This window comes from Ogataea angusta, assembly GCF_019207475.1.
Source record: "Ogataea angusta isolate 61-244 chromosome Unknown 61-244_NODE_5_length_850226_cov_91.758892, whole genome shotgun sequence".
Taxonomy (NCBI): domain Eukaryota; kingdom Fungi; phylum Ascomycota; class Pichiomycetes; order Pichiales; family Pichiaceae; genus Ogataea; species Ogataea angusta.
Genome location: NW_025065219.1, coordinates 827,899 through 850,226, shown reverse-complemented (window position 1 = coordinate 850,226; position 22,328 = coordinate 827,899). Strand labels below are relative to the sequence as shown.

Here is a 22,328-nt window from a genome sequence, read left to right as displayed (position 1 = left end):
AGGATCTCAAGATACAGAAGAAACATGTTGAAGATGTTTACTGTCTTATATACAATCTTGGCATACTTGTCACTAATAGTATTGTGTCAAATATTGGCGTGGAGTGTGTGCTGCCAAAATGAGGTCATGAGCTACGAATTTTTCACTCAGCTTCTTGTGATGCGCAGCATGCATCCTATCCTGAGTTGAACGGTGAGCGGCCCAAAGATTACGGGTAAAATCACGATTTGTTTTCGGGTGTTGAATTTCGTACTGTTATCAAAACTCACACTACAAATAGTCCTGCGTAGGCTCAATGTAGAGCTACTACGTGATCTTTGTGTATGCACCAAAGATAAGATTTCGGAGTCTCAAAAGACAATTCCCTCGATTTATTCTAAGTTTCCATTCTATTGCTAGATGTAAAACAGATGGTCACGTAGCACCCCGTACTTTGCTGAGTTGGCCAAGGATACAAAGGGAGTGGGAGCTGTCTGAGGCGAATTTCCGAAGCGACTGATGCTAGACCTTTTTAGATTATTGAGAATGTTTTTTTGCTTTATCCTCGAGCTGTCTGCTACATATTGATATGTGTAATATGTGGATGAAACTCAAGCTCGCAATATAGCTCTGAGCAGGATTAGCGTAAATCGGAAATTCCGTTTCTATCGCTTACCTTTCTCTGAATGAAGAGGCGGTTATAGTCAATTCAATCAATGATCATATGAGCAAGTCATACATCGTAGTGGACTCTGTCAAATTTTGTCAAAGTTGCTTTTAGTGCTCTTGCTCATTCAATGGACTTTTTTAATACGTGGGAAAAATAAAAAAATCAGAATAATAAATTTGTAAAAGGAACGTTTGCAATTAGGTCAGAAGCTGAAATATTGAGACTGGCATTGGGTTAGAGAAAGACGTGTTGACGTTTCAAATGTAAAATGTCCGCAGCCTGGTGTAAGGGGAGTCAGTTGAATTAATCTATTTTAACAAACACAAATAAAATAGGCTAAGCTCAAAAAAGAAGGGAGATTTAGCTGCTCAAGATTCACTAACAGCCTAACCACTTGTAAAGAAGCGAAGCCACGAATAAAGACGGTTGTAAAGTTGACCTATAACAGTATACCAAATACGCCATATCTACTCACAGGAATAAAATAGCAGATGGGTAATTGCCTTTTTGCAATTTATCGTTTGCACTAAAGATAATCTTGATTCCAACACTAATATAGTGGCTAGACTGATTTAGATAAAGTTTTAAGAAGCGCTAGGTTTACTTGGTGTTCAAGGAAGCAAAAGCTAGATGGTTTGGATGATTAAAACTATATAGATTATAAACAGATTTTTTTGCCTTCAACCCAATTCATATATGGAGTATTTCGAATAGATTAGATATGTTGTTAGAGGGTGGTCATGCATTTATCCTGCGTTAAAATGTATGATGCTGCTCAGGAAATACCATAAGACATGGTGTTCGACTGCCGTCAAATGTTCTTTTTCAGCAAACACGATATTCTGGCTATAATTAATAAAAGCTCATTGGGAAGAATTCCCATCAATCTTACTCATCAGATAATGTTGAAACTTTGTTTTGATAAGTGTAATGTCTACGGTCATTGCTCTTCCTTTAATAGTGTGACTATGTATCAGATGGTTAGTATCTTTGGTATACCTTAGTTCCCCACTTATAAGTGGGATATGACACACCCTTATATATTATTTGGTTAGTGTCATATGTGTTTCAGATCTGTATCATCTGGATCTGATACACATGCGATGCATGCGCTAAGACCGACAAACCTTCATATCAGGATAAGCCGCACAGCCATGATATAATCTATGACTATCTTATCTCAACATCCTCAATATGGTTCTTTCGGGCGGATGTTAACTAAATGGTGAAGCGGTGATGCAAATTCACGACACTGAGCTTTCAAATATCATCACATAGTGAGATCAGCCCTATTTAACTTCTTTGAAACATACATGAGACATCTTTATTTTATGATGGGAATACTGAGCTGAAAGGTCGCTGGTTTGATTATACACGCGCTCCAAATTTCAAGCCAAACTTTTGAGCACAAATTTTTTGTTCTACCATTAAGTTAAGCTCAAAAATACGTAGATTTGGAACCAAGATGGTTCGATTATATGATTGAATAAACCCGAGTCGCCAGACCTCGTTTATTTTTTTTTTAACCCACTTTCAAAGCACCCTGAGACTACATCATCCAGCTGACCGAATTTGAGCCTAGCATTTACTCATCAGATCTAACGACCCGGTGCTGCACAAACTCAAAAACTAAATATATAGAACTACGTGAATTGAAGCTAGAGTGTAGGGAATCAGTTGTAGTGATTGGCCACGTGACCACGGGCACGGCGATCTTCCCCTACATTTCAGCCGAGTTCATCAATGAGTGGGGGGGGGGGGTGCGGGCGTGCGACAGACTTTCATCATGAACACTCAATTGAATTTTGTTTGTATTCTATCGTTATGTGATCATAACATTTAGAGGTCATAAAATTGAGAGGCAGGCGTCAGTGACGAAATAGTTCTACACAGGCCAAACATACTTTGGCTTCTACTTGCCCAGATATAATCAGGAGGGTTTTCCGCTTTTCTTTTCATGTATATTAATTAATCTGTTGATACATTACATTGTAACCTAGTGCATGTCACATGAGCCTGAGATCGGATAGTTTTAAAGTTTCTTATCACCTAATCAGACAGCATGACATCTCACTTCAAGTAACTAAACTACTCTATCATCAAAATTACACTAGTATGTAATATCCGCGGTCCGGTGACCATATGACCACTATCATTAAGCTATGTTGTAGTTAGTTTAGTTCATGAAGGCAGCACATAGCAGTTCATTGAAGCTCCAACACTTCCATAATTCTTTCATATTCAGGTTGATTGAGTGACTACGTACTCTGTGAAGTTTTCAGGACCTAACGATTGTTTATAAATAATTAGCTTTTCAAGATGCTGAAGACTCCAAACCTGTAGATCCAAACCTCATTAGACAATAATCCAGGGATGGAGTTGCGTGCGGCTGGGATACTGGTGACTTCTGTCGGTTCCCTTAAAAAACCACTACTCTAGAGTTGATGTATCTGGCTATGGTTTTATAGTGTTCATCAAGAACAAACATATATTGGAAATATTGATCCATTGTATCCAGTAGCTTGTACCGATATATCCTCAGATCATAACAACTTGTATTTGCTGAGGTTGCTCAGATCACCTCAGAAAATATTCTGTCGCATGTGTAGAAATAGAAGTTAGCAGAGTATGTCAGTTTACGTAATTTAGGCTCAATATTTACCTAATATTACCGATATAGATCACGTGAGTGCGTCAGAGTACTTACTATTCATGTGATAAAATAATCATCAGCCAAGTTTGGGATTTTATAGAATCCTATGAGTAAAGACTATGCGATACCTCTAAATTTAGGTGAGTGATACTCGTGACCACATGGGATTCAAAAAGCATGACTTGCATTACAAAATCTTTTCGACACTAAGGGTAAGCACTAGCTTCGGGATACGAAATATCAATTACTTATTAAAGTTTGTATTCTGTGATGAAAATCATAGCGGACTGTGATATCGGGTTTTCTATTAAGCGACTTCATATCGGTTATGATCGAATTGAGAGCGGAGGTTTTGGTAGGATTGTACGTAAGACTTCTGACAGGATAGTCATGATGGACGTCATCCCACTAATATTCGCGAATTTGATTTGACAAAATCCTTGAGTGCAATTAGAGTACTGTCAACGATATACGCACTCATCCACATCTTCATGCTTGTATGGTAATGCTACTGACTTCTAATAATTCTAACTGTGGGATGACAAGAGATTTTTGTCAAGTATACGAGAGTGACTCCGCCAAAAAGGTTGAGATTAGCTAATAAATATGAAATACACAGCGAAGGAGTATATCGCAAACCCGCTGATCCCCTGCTTTTCCTCATCATCTGTCTTAAGCCGAGACTTTCAAGGTATTAATTCCGTGAATAGTGTTGCTATAAATTTCAAACAGGATGGCTCTTTTGTCACAAAATGCTGTGCTAAAGTTGTCTTTCAGAATAACGGATGATTGGTAATACAACGAATTCCCTAAGCAGAGTGTACCAGTAAGTTAGTCAAATATGGTTTGGAGCTGATGAAAAAAAAGAAACGCTGAAATCAGATTGTCTGGTTAGCTTTCGGACCCAAAACCAGCGAACTGTGTATGACAAAAGCTCCCTCGATTAGGTATTGCAGCCTGTGATTAGCACCGTTCTTCGTATGGAAATCCGTCTCTGTTTCAAACCTCAACCAAGGAGATGTTTGGTCATTCATTATCAGACGTGACTGTTGCATATAGGAACCGATCAGTGAGTTTCTAGTATCATATAGCCAACGATGTGATCACACTCAAGTATGAGACTAATGCAAGGTGTTACACCTTCTTTGGATGTCCTATACTTATCTAATTTGGATCAAGGATCCTTGATTTCTAGTTTGTACATTAACATAAAGAATTGTATCAAAATGTTTACACTCTGGTCCTAGTCTATATTACATCCTCATTAAATGACACGGAAAGAGCTTTCGTGGTTGACCTGGGAAATAAACCAAACGCCTCCATGGGATTCTCCATATAAGGTCTTACTATAGTGTTTCGAAAGGGAAGATGTTACCAGTATGGCAGTATTGTCTCCAGTCGGTGAAAAGCACTTCTACCATCAAATCATATAATAGGTCATCCTGAATAGCGTTGATAATTGTTCCATTTCCTATTCTGATTCCCGAGGTGGGTGCAAAGTCTTTTCCCCAAATTCTTAAATTACCGTAAAACGGAGAATAAAAGGCGGTATCGACTGCACATTTGACGTCTATGGAATCCAGTACTAAGCTTGGAAAACCGATGATGGCCGCGACAGCATCATCCCAGTACGGAAGTGCTTCAGATTGAATCTCCGTATAGTTTCCATCGTATATCAAGGTCTGAATGGGATTCAAATAGGGTGTATTGTAAATCATGCTGAGGTTACCTGCTCTGTCTATAATCCTGTCAAAGAGTTTTTGAGAAGGGGTGATGTAGTTGGTAAAATTGCCTCCGATAACTAATTTTTTCCAGGGAGCCGTGAGGGTGATTTGAGCACCTTCAGGATCCTGAATCAGGTTTATGTCTGTATTGATATCAACTTCCAATGCGTTTCCGGTGGCTTGGGCGTACTGCGTATCAATATATCCTCCCATTATGTAGAGGCCCGCAGCTTCTTCCGCAAGACGCGGGTATATACTCAGGGCCTGCGCAACTGTTGTCATCATTCCAGCTGCAAAGATCAAAACGGGATCAGTATCTTTGTATCTTTTCACAGCTTCTATTAAAGCTGAAGCACCCGGAGTCTCATTCTCATACGTGAAATCCGACCAGTTGTAAGAATCTTGGTAAGAGGAAGCAAAAGCTCCTTCCCAAACAGGAGCACCAAATAATTGATTGTGAATCTGAAACGTCTCATTGGTTTGCATCAGAGGTTTTTCAGCACCAAGGTATAGGGGTATACATGAAGAAAGGTTGTAATTGGCCAACAGATCATAAGCTTGCCCAAGCCCATCAACGGTTGAAACGCTTCCGAAGCTCATTGAAAGTCCCACAATTTCATATCCCCCATACAGTGGATATAAGAGTTGCAAGGCATCCAGTCCATCATTGTCAATGAAGACTTTTTTTGCGGCTATGAAGGTCTGCATCAGGAATAGCAGCAAATATCCAATCTTCATATCCACAAGTCTTTTTATATTCGAAAAGGGGGAAAGCAAAGCTTTATACGTTCAGTTGAGATGCACTTCGTTCTCTGATTAATCGAATAAGCGGTCCGACCTACCTTATTATTTCACAGAATAGAGAATACAATAGAACAGCTGAACAATAAAGAACCTCTGCATGTATAGATCTCTTTCTTCCAAAGCAGTATCTTCGTCTTCTGCGATATCTTTGTTACCATTCATCTTACTCCAGTAAACCATCTGCCTCATAGCTCGTTCACGTCCCATGATAAATATTGAGCAAAAGTCGTTTGAAGGCCAGAGTTAACAAAAAAGAAGCGATAAAATACAGCTGAGGATACAGTGTTTTTGAGACACAATAAACCAGTCATTTACTAAGTATTCATAAAGTTACCTTTTTTGGAAAATACATAAGCTGATTAGGATTTGCTGCTTTAGAATTTCAAAATATTGTAATCAAGATAGCGTCAGTGAGATATCTGCTGGCAACCTATTCAACAATATTCAAATCGCAATCATTTTCTGAAAGGTATTTGTCTTTGTATGTGGCAAAAAGGTCTTTTAAAGCTTGCACGTATAAGTTATGGTAATAATCAATCTCTTCAGGGGACACTGCATCTCCATATTTTTTCCCATGGAACCTTTTGACTGTTATCGGTGCTCCGGTTACAATATGGATTGGGCGTCTGTGGGGAAGCAGACCAAAATCATAGTTTAGCAACCCTCGAGAAACTATTATAGGAAGGGTAAACCCAAAATTCTTTTTGAGTCGTAGCTGGAACCATTTGAGTAACTGGCGTACATAGCCATCATTATTGTAGTTGGTATCCTCCGTCTCGTTAGTGTAGTATACTTCGTAAATGTTGTTTTCCCCAAATGCGTACACTGGCACCAAACATATATCATCATCACCAAATTTTCCACTTGCCTGTAATGCTAATTTGACAAAACCTTTTCGTCTTTTCAATACGATAGAATTCAAATGTGGTTTTGCAAGTAAACTCTCACTCGCACCACCAACAACGATAACCACGCTGTCTCCTTTGTCCAGCAAAGATGAAATATTTTTCTTGGTCACAGCAGTACAGCCCAAGCTCATCAAGTAGTCACGATAAATTGGAAGCTGAAACTGGTTTACAAGTGTAGTTACAAAGCACCGAATTCCTGGAAATAGTCTTGAAAACCCAGCACCTTCAGTCGCAAATGCAGCAAAAACTCCCATAGCGATAACGCCATGAGGATGATAGCCGAATATATATCGAGGTCCTGTAATCATCTCTTTTCTCACGGTTGTCTTTGTTAGTTTTATCAGTTGCCATCTGAGCAATGAATTCAACAAAAATTTCGGGGTGATAAATACGAAAACGGGCGGAATATTAAGCTGCTCTAATTCACATTTTATTGATGTTTTGGTAGGGGTTAGTTCTTTGCTTCTATGAAGACGAATTGGATAGTAGTGGGCAAAATGCTTATACAAGCTCCAGTTTGACATTGATCTAGAGTATCTGTTGAGCGCATTGCCATTTGAGGGGGTACGGTCGAATAAATAAAACCTGAATGTGTAAATAAGGAGAAATGGCCAGATGTAGGGATAACACCATAGGTAAAAATATAAGAATGGGAGAACAACTATTGAACTACCATGTAAAAACACAGCTAACGTCTCTAGTCTTTTGATCAAGGGTGTAGATAATGGTGATCTGACAGGAGTCTTGGTTTTCGAGGAGATACATGAAGTCTGAGAAGGTCGCCGAGCACTAAATGCAACGTCAGCAGAAGAAGGCAATCGAGCAAACAAAGTGGAGTCCCTTTCAAGAGAGGTGGGATCTGCTGGGTGTTTGGATGCCTCAAATTGCTCGCCAGATTTTCCGGCCGCCGCTAGGACTGTCATCCCAGCGTGAAGTTATCGATTGTAAATTACAGCCCGTAGTTATTTGTCACAACCCACAAAACTCGTGTGTTATGACCAACAGAAAGCACCAGACCTCTTAAGGCAACGATCACAATCGAAATTTAATGATGTTTCAAGATATTGTTACAACAAAATTGTGCAGATTCTTTATTACATAATCGAACTGAGTTCAAAAATATGAAAGTCACTACTACAAGGATAATCGGTAGCTACGATTTGCATACGAAGCAAGAACTGAGCCTTTATTCACACAAGGCAATATAGAAAGTTGGTCGTTACTTCGTTGTAACTAAAGCAGCTGGATTTAGGTACAGAATAGGGGTGAAGCATAGGAACAGATACATAAACATCAAGTAGTCAAATGTAGGCCAGCGCTGTCGACGATACAAACAGTTTCTAGCTTGATCATTCGGTTCTTCAGACGTCAACATCAACATGAGGCTCATATTAGTCAACATTTTATGGCCAGTGCAATCATAAGAAGTATTCGTTCCCATTTTTTTGGTTCTTAGATGGATTGATTTTCAATGTGTCATCGGGAACGGCACTAAATATCTGAAAATTCACGTTCAAGTTGTCATCCACTTTCATCACACTGGCAACATTGCCACATCGATAGCAGTAGTTTGGTGCAGACCAGACAGTCACCACGTCTTTGTCAGGGAAATGATATCTGAATCCTTCCATAACTAGCTGGTGAGCGCGCGCGATCAACTGTAAATTATTGATATGATTGAATTCTCTGGCTACCTTTGCCCCAAACAACCATCCAGCCCCTCTTGGAGAAATAGCCCAGGTATCCACATTATCCGGATCTGACCAAACAATGTCACAAAATCCTCCCTCATGAGGCACCTCCTGAGCCCTGCTTAGAACTCTTATTTGGTCTAGCATACGTATTTCGGGGGAAAGGCCGCCATGAATACAAAGAATCTTGCCGTCTATTATTGCACTGAGAGTAAGAAAATCGAACACTTGACAGCAGTATTTCCACACCATTGTTGAGCCGTATTTATTCAAACATTCTTCATAAAATCCATACACTTGCGTTATTTGTCTCGATTCATGATTACCTCTCACCAGAGTTATATGTTGTGGAAATTTGACTTTGAGAATCATTAACAATGTGAACGTTTCAAGTGAGAAGTATCCTCTATCAACGTAATCCCCCAGGAAGATATAATTGGTGCTAAGGCCAGATTGAGAAGGAAAGCCTCCTGCAATTTTGAACAATTCAAGAAGGTCATGAAATTGACCATGAATATCACCACAAACAGTAACGGGAGATCTGACAGGTTGAATGTTTGACTCCTCCATCAAAAGATCTTTAACTTTTTCGCATAGTTGCTTCATATCATTCTCGGGAAGAGCTTTGCAAATTTTGATGTCCTCAAACCATTGATCTGGACCTCGCTCTGACATGATCTTGAAACGCAAAGAATTGATATTAGGTACGAATTTTGGTTTTTCCCTTCAATCAATTAGCTGACGGGCAAATTGTAGACGTAGATTGATCAATATAATAAATAAATCTCTGACTAAAAATGTATGACTAAATTGTTTCTCAAAGTTGGAAACCTAAGGTGTAGCTGTATAATTTGAGAAGCAAGCTATTCTTGTAACCAACGTGAACCTGTTAAGGTAACCTGAGAGTGCCTTTTAGTATTCGATTCCGCAAAATGTTTTCGGTCGCTGAAATTTACGAAAGAAATTTGCTGACACGAACTAAAAGCGACAGATACAAATATAAAGATCCTCTGCAAGTCGACAAATTGTTGCCCATTACACATCTTATCTTCACGTGCAATGTTACAAACCTAAGGTTTTACCATCTTCTCTGGCTTTCTCCCCGTATTTCTTAATCCTGATAGACTGAACGGCAATGAATCCAGAAGCATCTTGAGGTTGGAATCCAGTAAGTTCATCCATGGAAGATTCAGTAGCATCGTAAAGCTTTTCGGTGGATGATGATCTGCCCAAAATAATTACAGACCCTTTGTAACACCTAGCTCTGACAAGCCCATTGACAGTGTTTTGGGAAGGCTGAATCATAGATCTGACATATTCACACTCTGGCGTGAAATACATTCCATTGTAAAGCAATTTTGAGTATGTCGGCGTGACAAATGTATCTCTAATACTTCTAACCTCCCTATCAAGAGTTAAACCTTCCAAATCAATGTGTGCTGATCTCAAAAGAGTCAAGCCTGGTGTTTCATAGCAACCTCTAGACTTTATACCGATAAATCTGTTTTCGACAATGTCGATTCTGCCAACACCGTTTCTTCTACCAATAGCATTGGCGGTGATGAATAAAGTGACGGGTTCCGTCACTTCCTTTCCATCAGATAGAATGAGTTTCTTGGGAATTCCTTTTTCAAACTCGACAATAAAGTCTTCTGGCTCATCAGGAGCATCGGTAGGATCAACTGTCAACTTCCACATATCTTTAGGTGGCGTTGTATCTGGATCCTCGAGAATACCAGCTTCAAAAGAGATATGTGCCATATTTTCATCCGTAGACCAAGGCTTGGCTTTGGTTTGGGTGACGGGAATTCCCTTCTGAGCAGCGTAATCGAGTAGATCTTTTCTTCCCGCAAATCTTTCAAAGAAAGATGGATCTCTCCAAGGTGCAATAACTTTCACATCAGGCTTTAAAGCATAGAAAGACAACTCAAATCTAACCTGGTCATTTCCCTTGCCTGTACATCCATGGGAAACAGCAAAACAACCTTCCTTTTCCGCTACTTCAATTTGAGCTTTGGCGATAACAGGTCTGGCCAACGACGTCCCCAACAGGTAAACATTTTCATAAACAGCATTGACTTGCACAGCTGGAAACAACACTTCTTCAACAAATTCTTTTCTGACGTCAACCAGGACATACTTGGATGCGCCAATTGCAAGAGCTTTTTTTTCGGCAGCTGCGAAGTCCTCCTCCTGGCCAATGTTCGCCATGAAAGCGATCACTTCATAACCCTGCTCTAAAAGCCATGCAAGGATCACAGATGTATCTAAACCTCCAGAATATGCTAAACAAACCTTTCCTTTTGACATCCTTTTGTTTTGACACAGTGAGTGAAACACTAAAAGATAACTAGTTACTGAAAATTTTCAAGTAACGATGAAATATATATATAGGTTGTTGTACACCCTGAAGAAAATGAGTCGTAGTGTGTCAGACAGAGTTCCTAACCACGGGCGGAAAATTTTCAGAATTGCCGTTTTGGGAAGCCTCCGCGATTGATTATAGACAAACAAATTATATAGATGGTGCGTGTATTCAATCCATAGGTTTTAGCCAGCAGCTTTTGTTTCAAGTGCGGCCATGTTACATCTGTAGCAGAAAAACTCTTCAAAAACCAAGCCTCATTTCATAGTTTTGCTAATTGTACTAGACAGCTACTAGCACAAAAGAACTTGAGGTTCTCACTGGAAATAGTAGAGTCAAAAATACATCGAAATCAGACTTCAAACAGTAGTTTAAATAGAGGACAATAAAATTGCATGCATTCATCAAATCTGGAAATTAGTCAATAGCGAACTCCATTTCAGCCGAAGCGACTCGCAGTAAATGTGTCACTCTAGCCATGCACTGAGAAGCTTAGACACGAACAATATTGGAAAGCTAGGATCAGTGTGATTATGAATATTATCGAACTCAAATAATGTATATTCGTCAGCACTATCCTAAAAGAATAATTTTGCCGATAATTGTCACGCAGTGAGTAGCTCTCTATCCAACTACTGTATTACATTAGAACGGACGATAATTTATCTCCGGGTCCTCGTATCCTATATGTGTATCACTCAAAGTATTTTGGGACGCAAACCCTAGCGGCTATATTTTTTAGGTAGTTGCCGCTAGGGACGATAATGCCACTTATTTCTGAACTAAATTGCCATATTGAAATGGTTTAATAAAGGCAGTGCAATCGCAAGCACCGATTAGGAAGGGCGAATAAAGCTTCAAAGTGCGCCTAAATTCATACTGGGATCGTACTTCTCATCCACGGGCAACATATATATATATATATACAAGCTAGATTTTTTTTAGCACTTTTTCATAAATAGGATGTCGTCACAAGCCGACATCGATCAACTGGCTCAAAAGTTTGGCATCAAGAATGCAGGACTGATCAAGACGGGTGCTTACATTGGGGGCCAGTGGCATCAATTCAGTGACGAAACGTTTTCTGTTGAAGACCCGGCCACCAACGATCATTTGCTGAAGGTATCTAATACGCCTATCAGAGTTGTGGAGCAAGCCATTCGGGACGCCGATATCGCATTTAAAGAGTTCAGGAGAACTACCGGCAGGCAAAGAAGTTTGTTGCTCCGAAAACTCTACGATTTGATGATTGAGAATGGTGAAGATCTTGCCAAGATTTGCACCCTAGAAAATGGAAAACCCTATGCTGATTCCTTGGGGGAGCTGAGGTATGCCTCATCCTTTTTCGAGTGGTTCTCGGAGGAAGCTCCAAGAATAAACGGTGATAATATACCTTCCGCAGACCCTAGCAGACGGATAATCACCTACAAGCAACCAATTGGACCTGTTGGTATTTTAACACCATGGAATTTTCCAATTGCGATGATCACAAGAAAACTAGGAGCAGCTTTTGCTGCGGGATGTACAGCTGTTATCAAGCCTGCCACCGAAACTCCGCTTTCGGCTTTGGCCATAGCAGTTCTCATTGAGAAAGCCGGGTTCCCTAAAGGTGTTGTGAGTATCATTCCAGTCGATCAAGAAAGGACCAAGACTGTTGGACAGATGTTCTGCGAGTCTCCGTTGTTGAAGAAAATTTCTTTTACGGGTTCAACCGGTGTTGGTAAAATTCTGATGACCCAATCTGCTTCCACTCTTAAAAAGCTATCATTTGAATTGGGCGGAAATGCCCCATTTATTGTCTTCGATGATGCAGACGTTGACCTTGCCGTGCAGGGTGCCATCGCATGCAAATTGAGACAATCTGGTCAAACATGTGTTTGTGCTAACCGACTTTATGTTCAAGAGGGAATCTATGAGACTTTTGCAAAAAAACTAGCTGGTGCAGTTGCTCAGCTCAAGCTGGGTCACGGACTGGAAGCAGGAACAACGCATGGGCCTCTAATTCATCAAAGAGCTGTCGCAAAGGTCAGATCACATATTGAAGATGCTGTTAGCAAAGGAGCCAAGATAATTATTGGTGGGAAAATTGAAAAATCTTTGGGTGCTAACTTTCATCAGCTTACTGTTTTGACTGATGTTCCCTTGAACGCGGTAGTGACAAACGAGGAGACGTTTGGGCCATTAGTTCCATTGATCAAGTTCAGCACTGAAGAGGAAGTTATCGATCTTGCTAACGATACTGAATATGGTCTTGCGGGTTATTTCTTCTCGAAGGACTACGCAAAAGTATTCAGAGTGAGCGAGCAGCTTAACAGTGGTATGGTCGGTGCCAATACCGGAGCCATGACGGAAGCCGCTCTTCCATTTGGTGGTATTGGCTGGTCAGGATTTGGAAGGGAAGGTTCCAAGTATGGGGTGGATGATTACGTTATTCTGAAATCTGTTGTTATCGGTAATATTTAAAAATTCCACTTCTACTTTTAAAGGTCGCATTAAATACACTCGATAAGGTCTACCTAGTGTTGCAATTTGAGTTTCTGCTCCACAACCAAAACTTTTTCCTCCGCTGTTTGTATTTTGTCCGTCCTAGTTCCAACACGAATATCACTTTGAATTCTCGCAACCCCCATCTTGTGAACTGTCTCATGTAGCTTGCCTATTAGATCCATGACCTCAGACCATTCGCCCTCAATTGTTGTTCCTGCACTGTGCAACGTGCTTTTCAAACCGCTTGCTTGGATTACCTTCTCAACGGCAACAATAAAATCTGAAACTGAAGAGTTTGCCGTCCCGATCTGTGTGGTCAGTAAAATTCAGATTTTCTAAAGTTGTATCACACTTACAGGCACCAGGCAAACATCTGCCAAACAATGCAAATTGACCATATTATCGAATTTGGAATTAAGCTCAGGTATATTAGTATTTTAATTCCCGAGAAAATAAATCCATGATTTTTCTAATACCAATCTTTACGCGATAAATTATTCATCAATAAATTAGTTTGTTCCTTTCAAAAATAAATAGGTCAGTATAGTATATCGAGGATCTCTTCTCCAAAAAAAGCTCTCAACAATATTTGATTGGGCTGACTTTGTATCTGGTGATTGAAACTCGGAATTGTTTCTTTCTTATTTCAACCAAATACACCGGAAACTCATCATCATAAGACAAAAATAGCTACTTTCTGGTCTGACTGGAAATTGACTAAATTAGTACAGTTGCAGCTCTGAATGGACTATCTAGAGGTAGGTAACCAACTAAAAGATGGATTTCACAATTCCAAGGAATTGCTCCCAGGTATTGGAGGACCAATTACTTAAACTCATTAATGAATATCAAGAAGGTTATCTTACCGAAAAAGGTTACATAAATAAAAGATTACAAATTCTTCAATCTATATCTCCCAGACCCACGGCTTTACCAACATCCCCATTATCGAAAACAGCAACTACATTGAGCAACACGACTTCCACTTCTATTCCTGTTCCTTCAGAAATTCGCGAATTTGAATTCAATTTAGCTGATAGCAAATATTTTCCCGTTGACCATAATGAAAGTCTAAATCAGCCCTTGACGTATGAGGACGAGCAATTTCCATACTTGGAACCCTCATTGAGTTATCGCCTGCAATTCGACATACCAAAAGAACTACAGAAACCCCTAGATCCAAGAGATGTTGACGAAGTGCTTGAGCAAAAATTCAATAATCTGCCTAGCATTCTGAGACATAGAGGCTCAATTTACAAAAGGGAAGCTGCAATAGTCATTGTAGATGCTAAGGGCAAAGAATCGCAGTCCATATCTTGGGAAAGGCTGTATTTGAGAGCTGAAAAAATAGCACAAAAGATCAAAAACAAAGCAGCTCTATATCCGGGTGATCGAGTTTGTCTAATTTATCAGAATATTGAAGTCATAGAGCTAGTCATTGCTGTGTATGCTTGCTTTTTATCTGGTACCGTGGCTGTTCCAATGAATAGTGGTCTGTCGGTAAAGGAGCTAGTCAAAATCATGACTGACACCCAGTCTCATCTTTGTTTAATGTCTGATTCCGTCCACAAACATTTTGAGAGGCAGTCAAACGGACCGAAACTTACTATTTGGCCCAAAGGCATGGACATCTGGAAAACAACGGATATGGGACTGGCTGCAAAAGATGAAGATCCTCCAGCTATGAAAATCAGTGATCTCGCCTATATTCAATACACCAAAAGCTCATTTGGTGAGCTCAGAGGTGTTGTCATATCTCATAGGACTATAATGCACCAAATGAGCTCGATATTGTCAATTCTTACGAGCAAGCCTACCATGGAAGCACAAGAATTCGTGAGATCAGATATCAGATATTCGAGTTCTAATAATTTCCTTTTGAGCACCTTAGATGCTCGTGACTCGGTCGGCCTGATTGTTTCAGTATTATTTACGGTCTTCACTGGAAATACTCTACTTTGGATGCCGCAGCGATTAACAGAAGTTGCAGGCTTACTGGCTCATGTGATATCAAAGTATAGAGTTTCAGTTATGCTTTCCGATTATTTGAGCTTGAAACAAGTTGCCTACAATTATCAGTCTTTTCCCCAAATGACCCGGACTTTCAACAAGAAAGTTAAAGTTGATCTCTCATGCGTTAAGTGGTGCCTGATAGACACAGTTATCGTGGACTGTGAATTTAATGATATGCTTGTGAATAGATGGTTTCGTCCGCTAGGACATAAGTCACCGCGCCAAATTATCGCACCTATTCTAGCCCTTAATGAACATGGAGGGATGATTATATCAATGAGGGACTGGATAGGAAAGGAGGAGAATCTGGGATGCACATTCCGCAGTCCGATGGCAGATGATTTGCCTAGTGATGCTTACGAAGATGAAGATGAGAATGATGAAAATAACAAATTATCGGAGCTTTTGATTGACAAAGCTTCACTGACCTCAAACACTGTTAAGGTTGTGAGCGATAGACCTCCTCCAGTTTCCACTCTCATGGACAACAGTGAGTCTTCCAAGTACATTAGAGTAGGTGCATTTGGATACCCCCTGCCTGATGCCACGCTTGCAATTGTAAATCCTGAGACTCGGTTTCTTAGTGGTAACATGGAAGTTGGAGAAATTTGGGTGGACTCACACTGTATCTCCGGGGGATTCTGGAGCCTTGCAGATGCTACCCAAACTATTTTTCAAGCAGAGTGCTCAGATTATGAAGGAATCCTCAACCTAAAATTCGTTAGAACGGGATTACTCGGATTCACGTATAATGGCAAAGTTTACGTTTTGGGCCTCTATGAAGATAGAATTAGTCAAAAGGTAACATGGTACGATCAGTATTTGCAGCAGAAAAAAAAAGATGGTAACCACACATTTGAACAACCATTGAATCAATATAGGTATCACTATGCAGGTCATCTGGTAAAGACGCTAGTCAGAAACATGAATGAGGTTTCGGACTGCTCATTTTTTAACATCACGATAAGTCGTGAACACGTGCCTATTATGATTATCGAGTCCCCATCTGCTCAAATGTTACCTGCAGCAGTAACGACACAATCTGGAGATCGATTGAACTATCCAGCTTTGGATGAGATGGCTTCAAAGGCATTTCAAATTCTCGAGCGGATGCAAAATGTCCGCTTGCATTGTATCCTTTTGTGTGCGCCAAACTCACTTCCAAGAACTCCACGGAGTGGTAGACCAGAGATTGCCAACATGCTTTGCAAGCGGCGGTTTATGGAGGGAAAAATTCCATCCGTTTATGTGAAGTTCAATCTATCGAATTCGCTGAGTGCAATACCCCACGGAGAAGACATAGTGGGTGGAGTTTGGTCTCGATATTCTTCCAATTCTAGGGTAGAGGCTCTCAACTACACAGATCTCCAGTATTCAGGTCTGGATCTGAGAGAAAAATGTGTGGATGATCGAACAAATTTGGAGCTAACAGAATATAAATCAATACTTGAGCTGTTCAAAATAAGAGCTTCAAGACAAGCTGATGAGATGGCATATGGGATCATTGATAGACAAAGTGCCAAAGAAAGCAAATCCTTGTCCTGGAAAAAAGTGGAAATGAAAGTATTTGCAGTTTGTTCTTACATCCTTGAAAAGCAAAATCTCAAATCCAGTGACTGTGTTATACTGATGTACCCATTATCTGAGGAAGTAATTATGTGTCTATATGCTTGCTGGTTTGGAGGGTTAGTGCCCATTCTTTTGCCCCCATTGGATGTGACTCGCCTTGACGAAGACACGTTTTCACTTGTAAAAATCATTAGGGATTTCAATGTACAGGCAATATTTGTGAACAATGATACGGAAACATTACTGAAAAACAAGCCAGTGAACTCTAAGCTCAAAACCCTTTCAATCCAACAGAGGATCATTATTCCAAAGTTTCGAAATACTACTAAACATACTAAATACTCTAACAGCTCAAAGATGATGTATCAAAAGATGGAACAGTATAGATCAAGACCACGAATCAAGAAAAACGAATGTCTCGTGTGGATCTCTTGGACCGAGGATCACCAGTATAAAGGAACGAAATTACGACACTCGAATTTGATGGCCATGTGTAAAATTCTCAAAGAAACATGCCAAATAAATAGCACGGGACCTTTATGCGCTTGCGTGAGACACTGTTCAGGGCTTGGGTTTCTTCAGTCGATGATGCTTGGTGTCTATTTGGGAACCACGACATATCTGATATCGCCTTTAGATTATTCATTGAACCCTTCCAAATTTTTTTTGAGCCTGGATCGTTATAAAGTGGAAAACGTGTTTGTCACAGAAAAGATGATAGCTTATGCCATCGAGAATCCTGCCCCAAAAAAGTGCGATCTCTCGTCTTTGAAAAACCTAATGATTGGGTGGGACGCCCGTCCATCCGGAAAACTATTAAATGACTTTTTGAACCATATGCAGCTGACAGATTTATCGCCTTTCGCTGTGTCCAATGTGTACCAGCACGATCTCAATCCTATGATAACACTGAGATCATATCTGTCTTTTGCTCCTGTTGATTTATGGGTCGACCCTCTCGCATTGACTCAAGGATATGTGTCATTGGTCAATCCTAGCGATTCACCGTATGCAATTCATTTGCAGGATTCGGGCATAGTTCCTGTGAACACACAGTTAGCGGTGGTCAATCCTGAGACATCCAAGATGTGCAAGGTTGGAGAGTTTGGAGAAGTTTGGGTTTGCTCTGAGTCGACAGTCTCAAATGTGACAATAACGCAGCAAGGAAAGTTTGATGATTCTAGACTGAAAGCCAAAATTGAAAATTGGAACAAAGATTTGGACTATATGAGAACGGGCGATCTTGGCTTTTTACACAATATTGAAAAGACTCTAGATAATGGAAATGTCGTTGAAATGCAGCTACTTTTCTACTTGGGAAAAATTGAAGAGACTTTTGAGGTTTTGGGAATGCAGTACTTTGCGATTGACATAGAAGAATCAATTAATGCACTCGTTGGTTCCATACTTATGACATCAAAATCTCGCCCTACAAGAAGCTGTGTATTCAAAGCTGGTGACTACGTTGTTGCGACGATTGAAACGGGACGCCCAACAAATCACTTGAGTTCGCTGGTGCCGTTGATTGTCAGCAAATTACTGAATCAATTCGGGCTTATACTCGATATCGTTGCTTTTTATGAACCCAATCAAATGCCAATTTCACGGCTTGGTGAGGTGCAGCGTGCTAAGTGCCTAAAGAAGTGGATGAAAGGAGAACTGAAATTTCTGCAAACATTCGGTATCAGTGAAGGTGAGGAGAAAATGAAAGAGGTAATTCAGTTGATTAAGGAAGCAACTGACAAGTCATACAGCGATGCAAAAATAGAATGATCGACATGAGTTAGTACATACAGCTATATTCAAAAAATGTGGTCCTTTGTCGTCAATGCCCAGACGGTCCAAAACGCTCGTCCAAAATTTTGTATTTCATTCGTGTATACCAGTTGTTCAAATCTCTGTAATCTTGATGCAAGGCAACGATGATCAATGTCATATTGTCGAATCCGATGCCAGTTATTGTATTGGCCATCTTGATACAATTATCAAGAATTATCTCGTTGATTTCAGGTAACTTTCTCCCCAGTGAAAGATGATGCCTAACCAAACGTACTAGTTCATGAGACTTGTAGCAATCCCATATTCCATCGCAAGCAAGAATAAAAAACTCATCAGGTTGGGTGATCTTATGTATAAGAATATCAGGCTCTGCAGTTACCTGGTATTCTTCAGGAGGGGTATACTTGTGTTTGGCTGTTCTGAACATTAATTGTCTGGAGTAATTGTTTTCATTATGTATTTTGAAACCAAAGTCTCCGAATGCTCGACTCAAAGCTAGAATTGAATTCACTCTGTTGGTGGAAACGTAACCTCCGTCGCTATGGATTCGCATCAGTTCGCCCAGATTTCGCGGCTTATGATCAAAAGACAACGTTTTTGTAGCTCCGTTTTGACTTAGAATACACCTTGAGTCACCAGAATTGGCAACAAATGCATAACCACAAAAGATAACTAGCACCACTGCTGTTGTTCCACTATTGTTATCGTGATGTCTATAAAACATAGAGTCACATTTCATGAATGATGATCGTAGAAGTCGAGGAAAATCAATTGTCTCTAATACTTCTTTGCAATTCAAAAGCCTGGACCTGGATACCTGAGGCAGATCATTGATTGTCCGTATAAGTTCGTCTCTTAGAACCGACGGCAATTTCTGACTAACATATCTGGATGCCCCTGAGCCGCCATGTCCGTCAAAAACACCGTAGATGTTAATTTGAACAGATTCTAGATCACATTTTTTATCCTCCTCTTGTCGTCTGAAGTCAAGCCCCTCTTTGGTCACAAATATTCTTTCGTTCAAATCACAGAACGCGTCTTCCATTGTCAGCCTATATCCTTGCATTTCCCCAATTGAATGCGAAATATGATCGTGCTGGACAAGTGTAATATTTTTCTCTGTGATCGGTTGCGAAAGAAGCTGCCCCATGCTAACGATTGATGAAATGATTCGGTAAGCCAAATTTAACACGCCCTCCAGCTCAATTGGATCAAATCAATTCAGTCTGATAAATCGTTATCAGTTAAATTTTAGCAGCCCAACAAAATAATACTTTAAGTTCATCTACTTTATTTTTATCCTATTTGATGTATAACATGTATAATATAAAACTCTTCAAGTACAAGTTGAGCGTTTCAAAATATCCTGCAAATCGGCTCAATCAAACTCTTGTCAACTCCTTCACAAAATTCTCTCCCCAGTAACTTGCAGTATACTTCTCAATGTACTTGAACATCTTCTGAAAATTGCCCATCCTCTTCTCTTCACTCATGATCAAGCCTTCATAAATGGCTTCGCTAAGTTCTTCTGTATTCCAGGGATTCACTACGAGAGCTCCGTTCAAGGACTGAGCAGCTCCTGCAAATTCACTTAGAACTAAAGAGCCCTTTCGCTCTTGTTGACAAGCAATGTACTCGTAACTAACCAAATTCATTCCATCACGCGTCGATGACACCACACAAACATCACTAGCAGCATAAACAGATATCAACTCTTGGAAGTTCACGCTTTTATGAAGAAAGTGGATTGGAACAAATTCGACCGTACCGAATCTACCATTGATTCTTCCCACTAGTTCATTAACAGCTGCTCTCAGAGACTGATACTCTTCAACGTCCCCTCTTGAGGGAACTGCAACTTGTATCAAGACGACTTTCCCAATCCACTCAGGATGTCTTTCCAGAAAGATCTCAAATGCGTGAAGTTTTTGAGGTACACCTTTGATATAATCCAACCTGTCCACCCCAACAATGAGCTTACAATCTTGGCCAAATTTTGATTCCAGTTGTTTTATTCTGCTTTTGACCTCGTCAGTCCTAAGACCATTCAGGAATTTGTCAACGTCAATGCCAATCGGATAAGCACTGACAGTCACTTGTCTGTCATTGTAGACAACACCCTGTGGACTCGTTCGCAATTTCAATATCCTTTCAACGGAACTGAGAAAATGACGGACATAATCATAGGTGTGGAAACCTATCAAGTCACAACTTAGAACTCCCTCGAGTATTTCTTTTCTCACAGGAAGAATCCTGTAAATCTCGCTAGAAGGAAAAGGGGTGTGAAGGAAAAACCCAATCTTGACATTTGGTAATCCTTTTTTATTTAGTTGTTCTCTTAACAATGAAGGTAAGAGCATGAGGTGATAATCATGAACCCAGATGACATCCCCATCTTTTATCTCTTTTAAGATTGTTTGACAAAATAGTTTGTTGGCTTCCAGGTAAGCGGCCCATGCGATTTCATCAAAGTTCATCTCTCCAGGGTGATAATGGAACAATGGCCAGAGTATAGAATTGCTGAAACCATTATAGTGTAAGTCTGCAATTTCGTCACTCAACCAAATAGGATAACAATTGAACTTTTCTTTCAGATCTCGCTCAACAGTTTCTCTTCCCGGTTCGCTATCAACAGACATTCCAGGCCATCCAAACCATCGAAAAGGATTCTTAAGCCCTTGTAATGCGGTCACCAATCCGCCTGAGGACATAGTATAATCGTATTTTGGATTCCCATTCTCATCATCTTCAGTCTTCTTAATAGTGACTGGAATTCTATTTGAGACCACTATAACATTACCTTTCACCATTGGTATCAATTGGGTAAAAAATGACTAGTTTCAGAGGATAAGAATTGTAGCTTGATTTGCTATAGGGAGATATAATTTTACCTTTATATTCAATCATTGCTTTTTAGAAGTCCGTGGAATTTTCGAAAAAATTAATCTCACCATGAATATTTCGAGTGACTTCATAGCTTGGGAACGTCTCTCATCTGGATATTCATAGTCTCATCGCCGAACTTTATGACTGTAGGTTGGTCTTCAACCATATGATTTATCAATATATTGCTGTATGTGATGAGTGCAACCCATGGTAATGCACCCATACACCATATTCACGTTCACATGTTTGGCATACTTTAAATAGAAAAAGCAACAATTCCTTTTTTTCATTGAAAGCTTGAGGACGCTGACAAGGCACGCCTTGTATGGTGTTAACACGAATAGGGTCATTAATACTTTATATACCTGTCTGTCTGTATATGGCGAAAACTTTTGAGGACTTCGATTCACCTCAGCCAGTGCGTTTCGGTATGTTCAAAAAAAACCATGATATCTTGACTTTACTGGTGATTAAAAGTACTCTTGATCCCCGATTTTGACGCAACCCAAGTCTTGAATAACCATCCCAAATTCAAAAAGAGCTTTGAAGCCGCATTTTTTCTAGCGCTACCGAATTGGAATTGATTCAGTCCACGGCGGAGTCACAGTAGAAGCCAAGTAAACTCTTCTCTGACTAGGGGGCAATTTAATACCTTTGACCTTTTTTTTGGCGATGTATTGTTATGGATCGAAGAGCTTTATTGATAATTTTCCTAAAATGGTATTTTTGAGCTCAAATGCTACAAGAAGCAAACAGACAGATGGAATCTATAGTTTATTTACACCAAGCTAGAATTTGTG

The 22,328-nt window shown here is 40.0% G+C and overlaps 8 protein-coding genes across 8 annotated transcripts; 2 read left to right on the top strand and 6 right to left on the bottom strand.

The window, feature by feature from the left end:
- Nucleotides 1-4,648: 4,648 nt before the first annotated feature.
- KL928_003028 (uncharacterized protein) lies at nucleotides 4,649-5,764 on the bottom strand (the record flags this gene model as incomplete). The annotated part of the gene is made up of 1 exon (XM_043203570.1): nucleotides 4,649-5,764. One exon carries the CDS (start codon nucleotides 5,762-5,764, stop codon nucleotides 4,649-4,651), a length of 1,116 nt encoding a protein of 371 aa, XP_043060182.1.
- Nucleotides 5,765-6,260: 496 nt separating this feature from the next.
- Nucleotides 6,261-7,661, bottom strand: KL928_003027 (uncharacterized protein; the record flags this gene model as incomplete). The annotated part of the gene is made up of 1 exon (XM_043203569.1): nucleotides 6,261-7,661. The coding sequence occupies one exon, from the start codon at nucleotides 7,659-7,661 to the stop codon at nucleotides 6,261-6,263; it is 1,401 nt and encodes a 466-aa protein (XP_043060181.1).
- A 495-nt stretch (nucleotides 7,662-8,156) lies between these two features.
- Nucleotides 8,157-9,104, bottom strand: KL928_003026 (uncharacterized protein; the record flags this gene model as incomplete). Its single annotated transcript, XM_043203568.1, has 1 exon — nucleotides 8,157-9,104. The coding sequence occupies one exon, from the start codon at nucleotides 9,102-9,104 to the stop codon at nucleotides 8,157-8,159; it is 948 nt and encodes a 315-aa protein (XP_043060180.1).
- Nucleotides 9,105-9,491: 387 nt separating this feature from the next.
- On the bottom strand, nucleotides 9,492-10,739 carry KL928_003025 (uncharacterized protein; the record flags this gene model as incomplete). The annotated part of the gene is made up of 1 exon (XM_043203567.1): nucleotides 9,492-10,739. The coding sequence occupies one exon, from the start codon at nucleotides 10,737-10,739 to the stop codon at nucleotides 9,492-9,494; it is 1,248 nt and encodes a 415-aa protein (XP_043060179.1).
- A 1,018-nt stretch (nucleotides 10,740-11,757) lies between these two features.
- KL928_003024 (uncharacterized protein) lies at nucleotides 11,758-13,257 on the top strand (the record flags this gene model as incomplete). The annotated part of the gene is made up of 1 exon (XM_043203566.1): nucleotides 11,758-13,257. One exon carries the CDS (start codon nucleotides 11,758-11,760, stop codon nucleotides 13,255-13,257), a length of 1,500 nt encoding a protein of 499 aa, XP_043060178.1.
- An 801-nt stretch (nucleotides 13,258-14,058) lies between these two features.
- Nucleotides 14,059-18,636, top strand: KL928_003023 (uncharacterized protein; the record flags this gene model as incomplete). Its single annotated transcript, XM_043203565.1, has 1 exon — nucleotides 14,059-18,636. The coding sequence occupies one exon, from the start codon at nucleotides 14,059-14,061 to the stop codon at nucleotides 18,634-18,636; it is 4,578 nt and encodes a 1,525-aa protein (XP_043060177.1).
- A 52-nt stretch (nucleotides 18,637-18,688) lies between these two features.
- On the bottom strand, nucleotides 18,689-19,792 carry KL928_003022 (uncharacterized protein; the record flags this gene model as incomplete). The annotated part of the gene is made up of 1 exon (XM_043203564.1): nucleotides 18,689-19,792. The coding sequence occupies one exon, from the start codon at nucleotides 19,790-19,792 to the stop codon at nucleotides 18,689-18,691; it is 1,104 nt and encodes a 367-aa protein (XP_043060176.1).
- A 232-nt stretch (nucleotides 19,793-20,024) lies between these two features.
- KL928_003021 (uncharacterized protein) lies at nucleotides 20,025-21,452 on the bottom strand (the record flags this gene model as incomplete). Its single annotated transcript, XM_043203563.1, has 1 exon — nucleotides 20,025-21,452. The coding sequence occupies one exon, from the start codon at nucleotides 21,450-21,452 to the stop codon at nucleotides 20,025-20,027; it is 1,428 nt and encodes a 475-aa protein (XP_043060175.1).
- Between the last annotated feature and the right edge of the window lie 876 nt (nucleotides 21,453-22,328).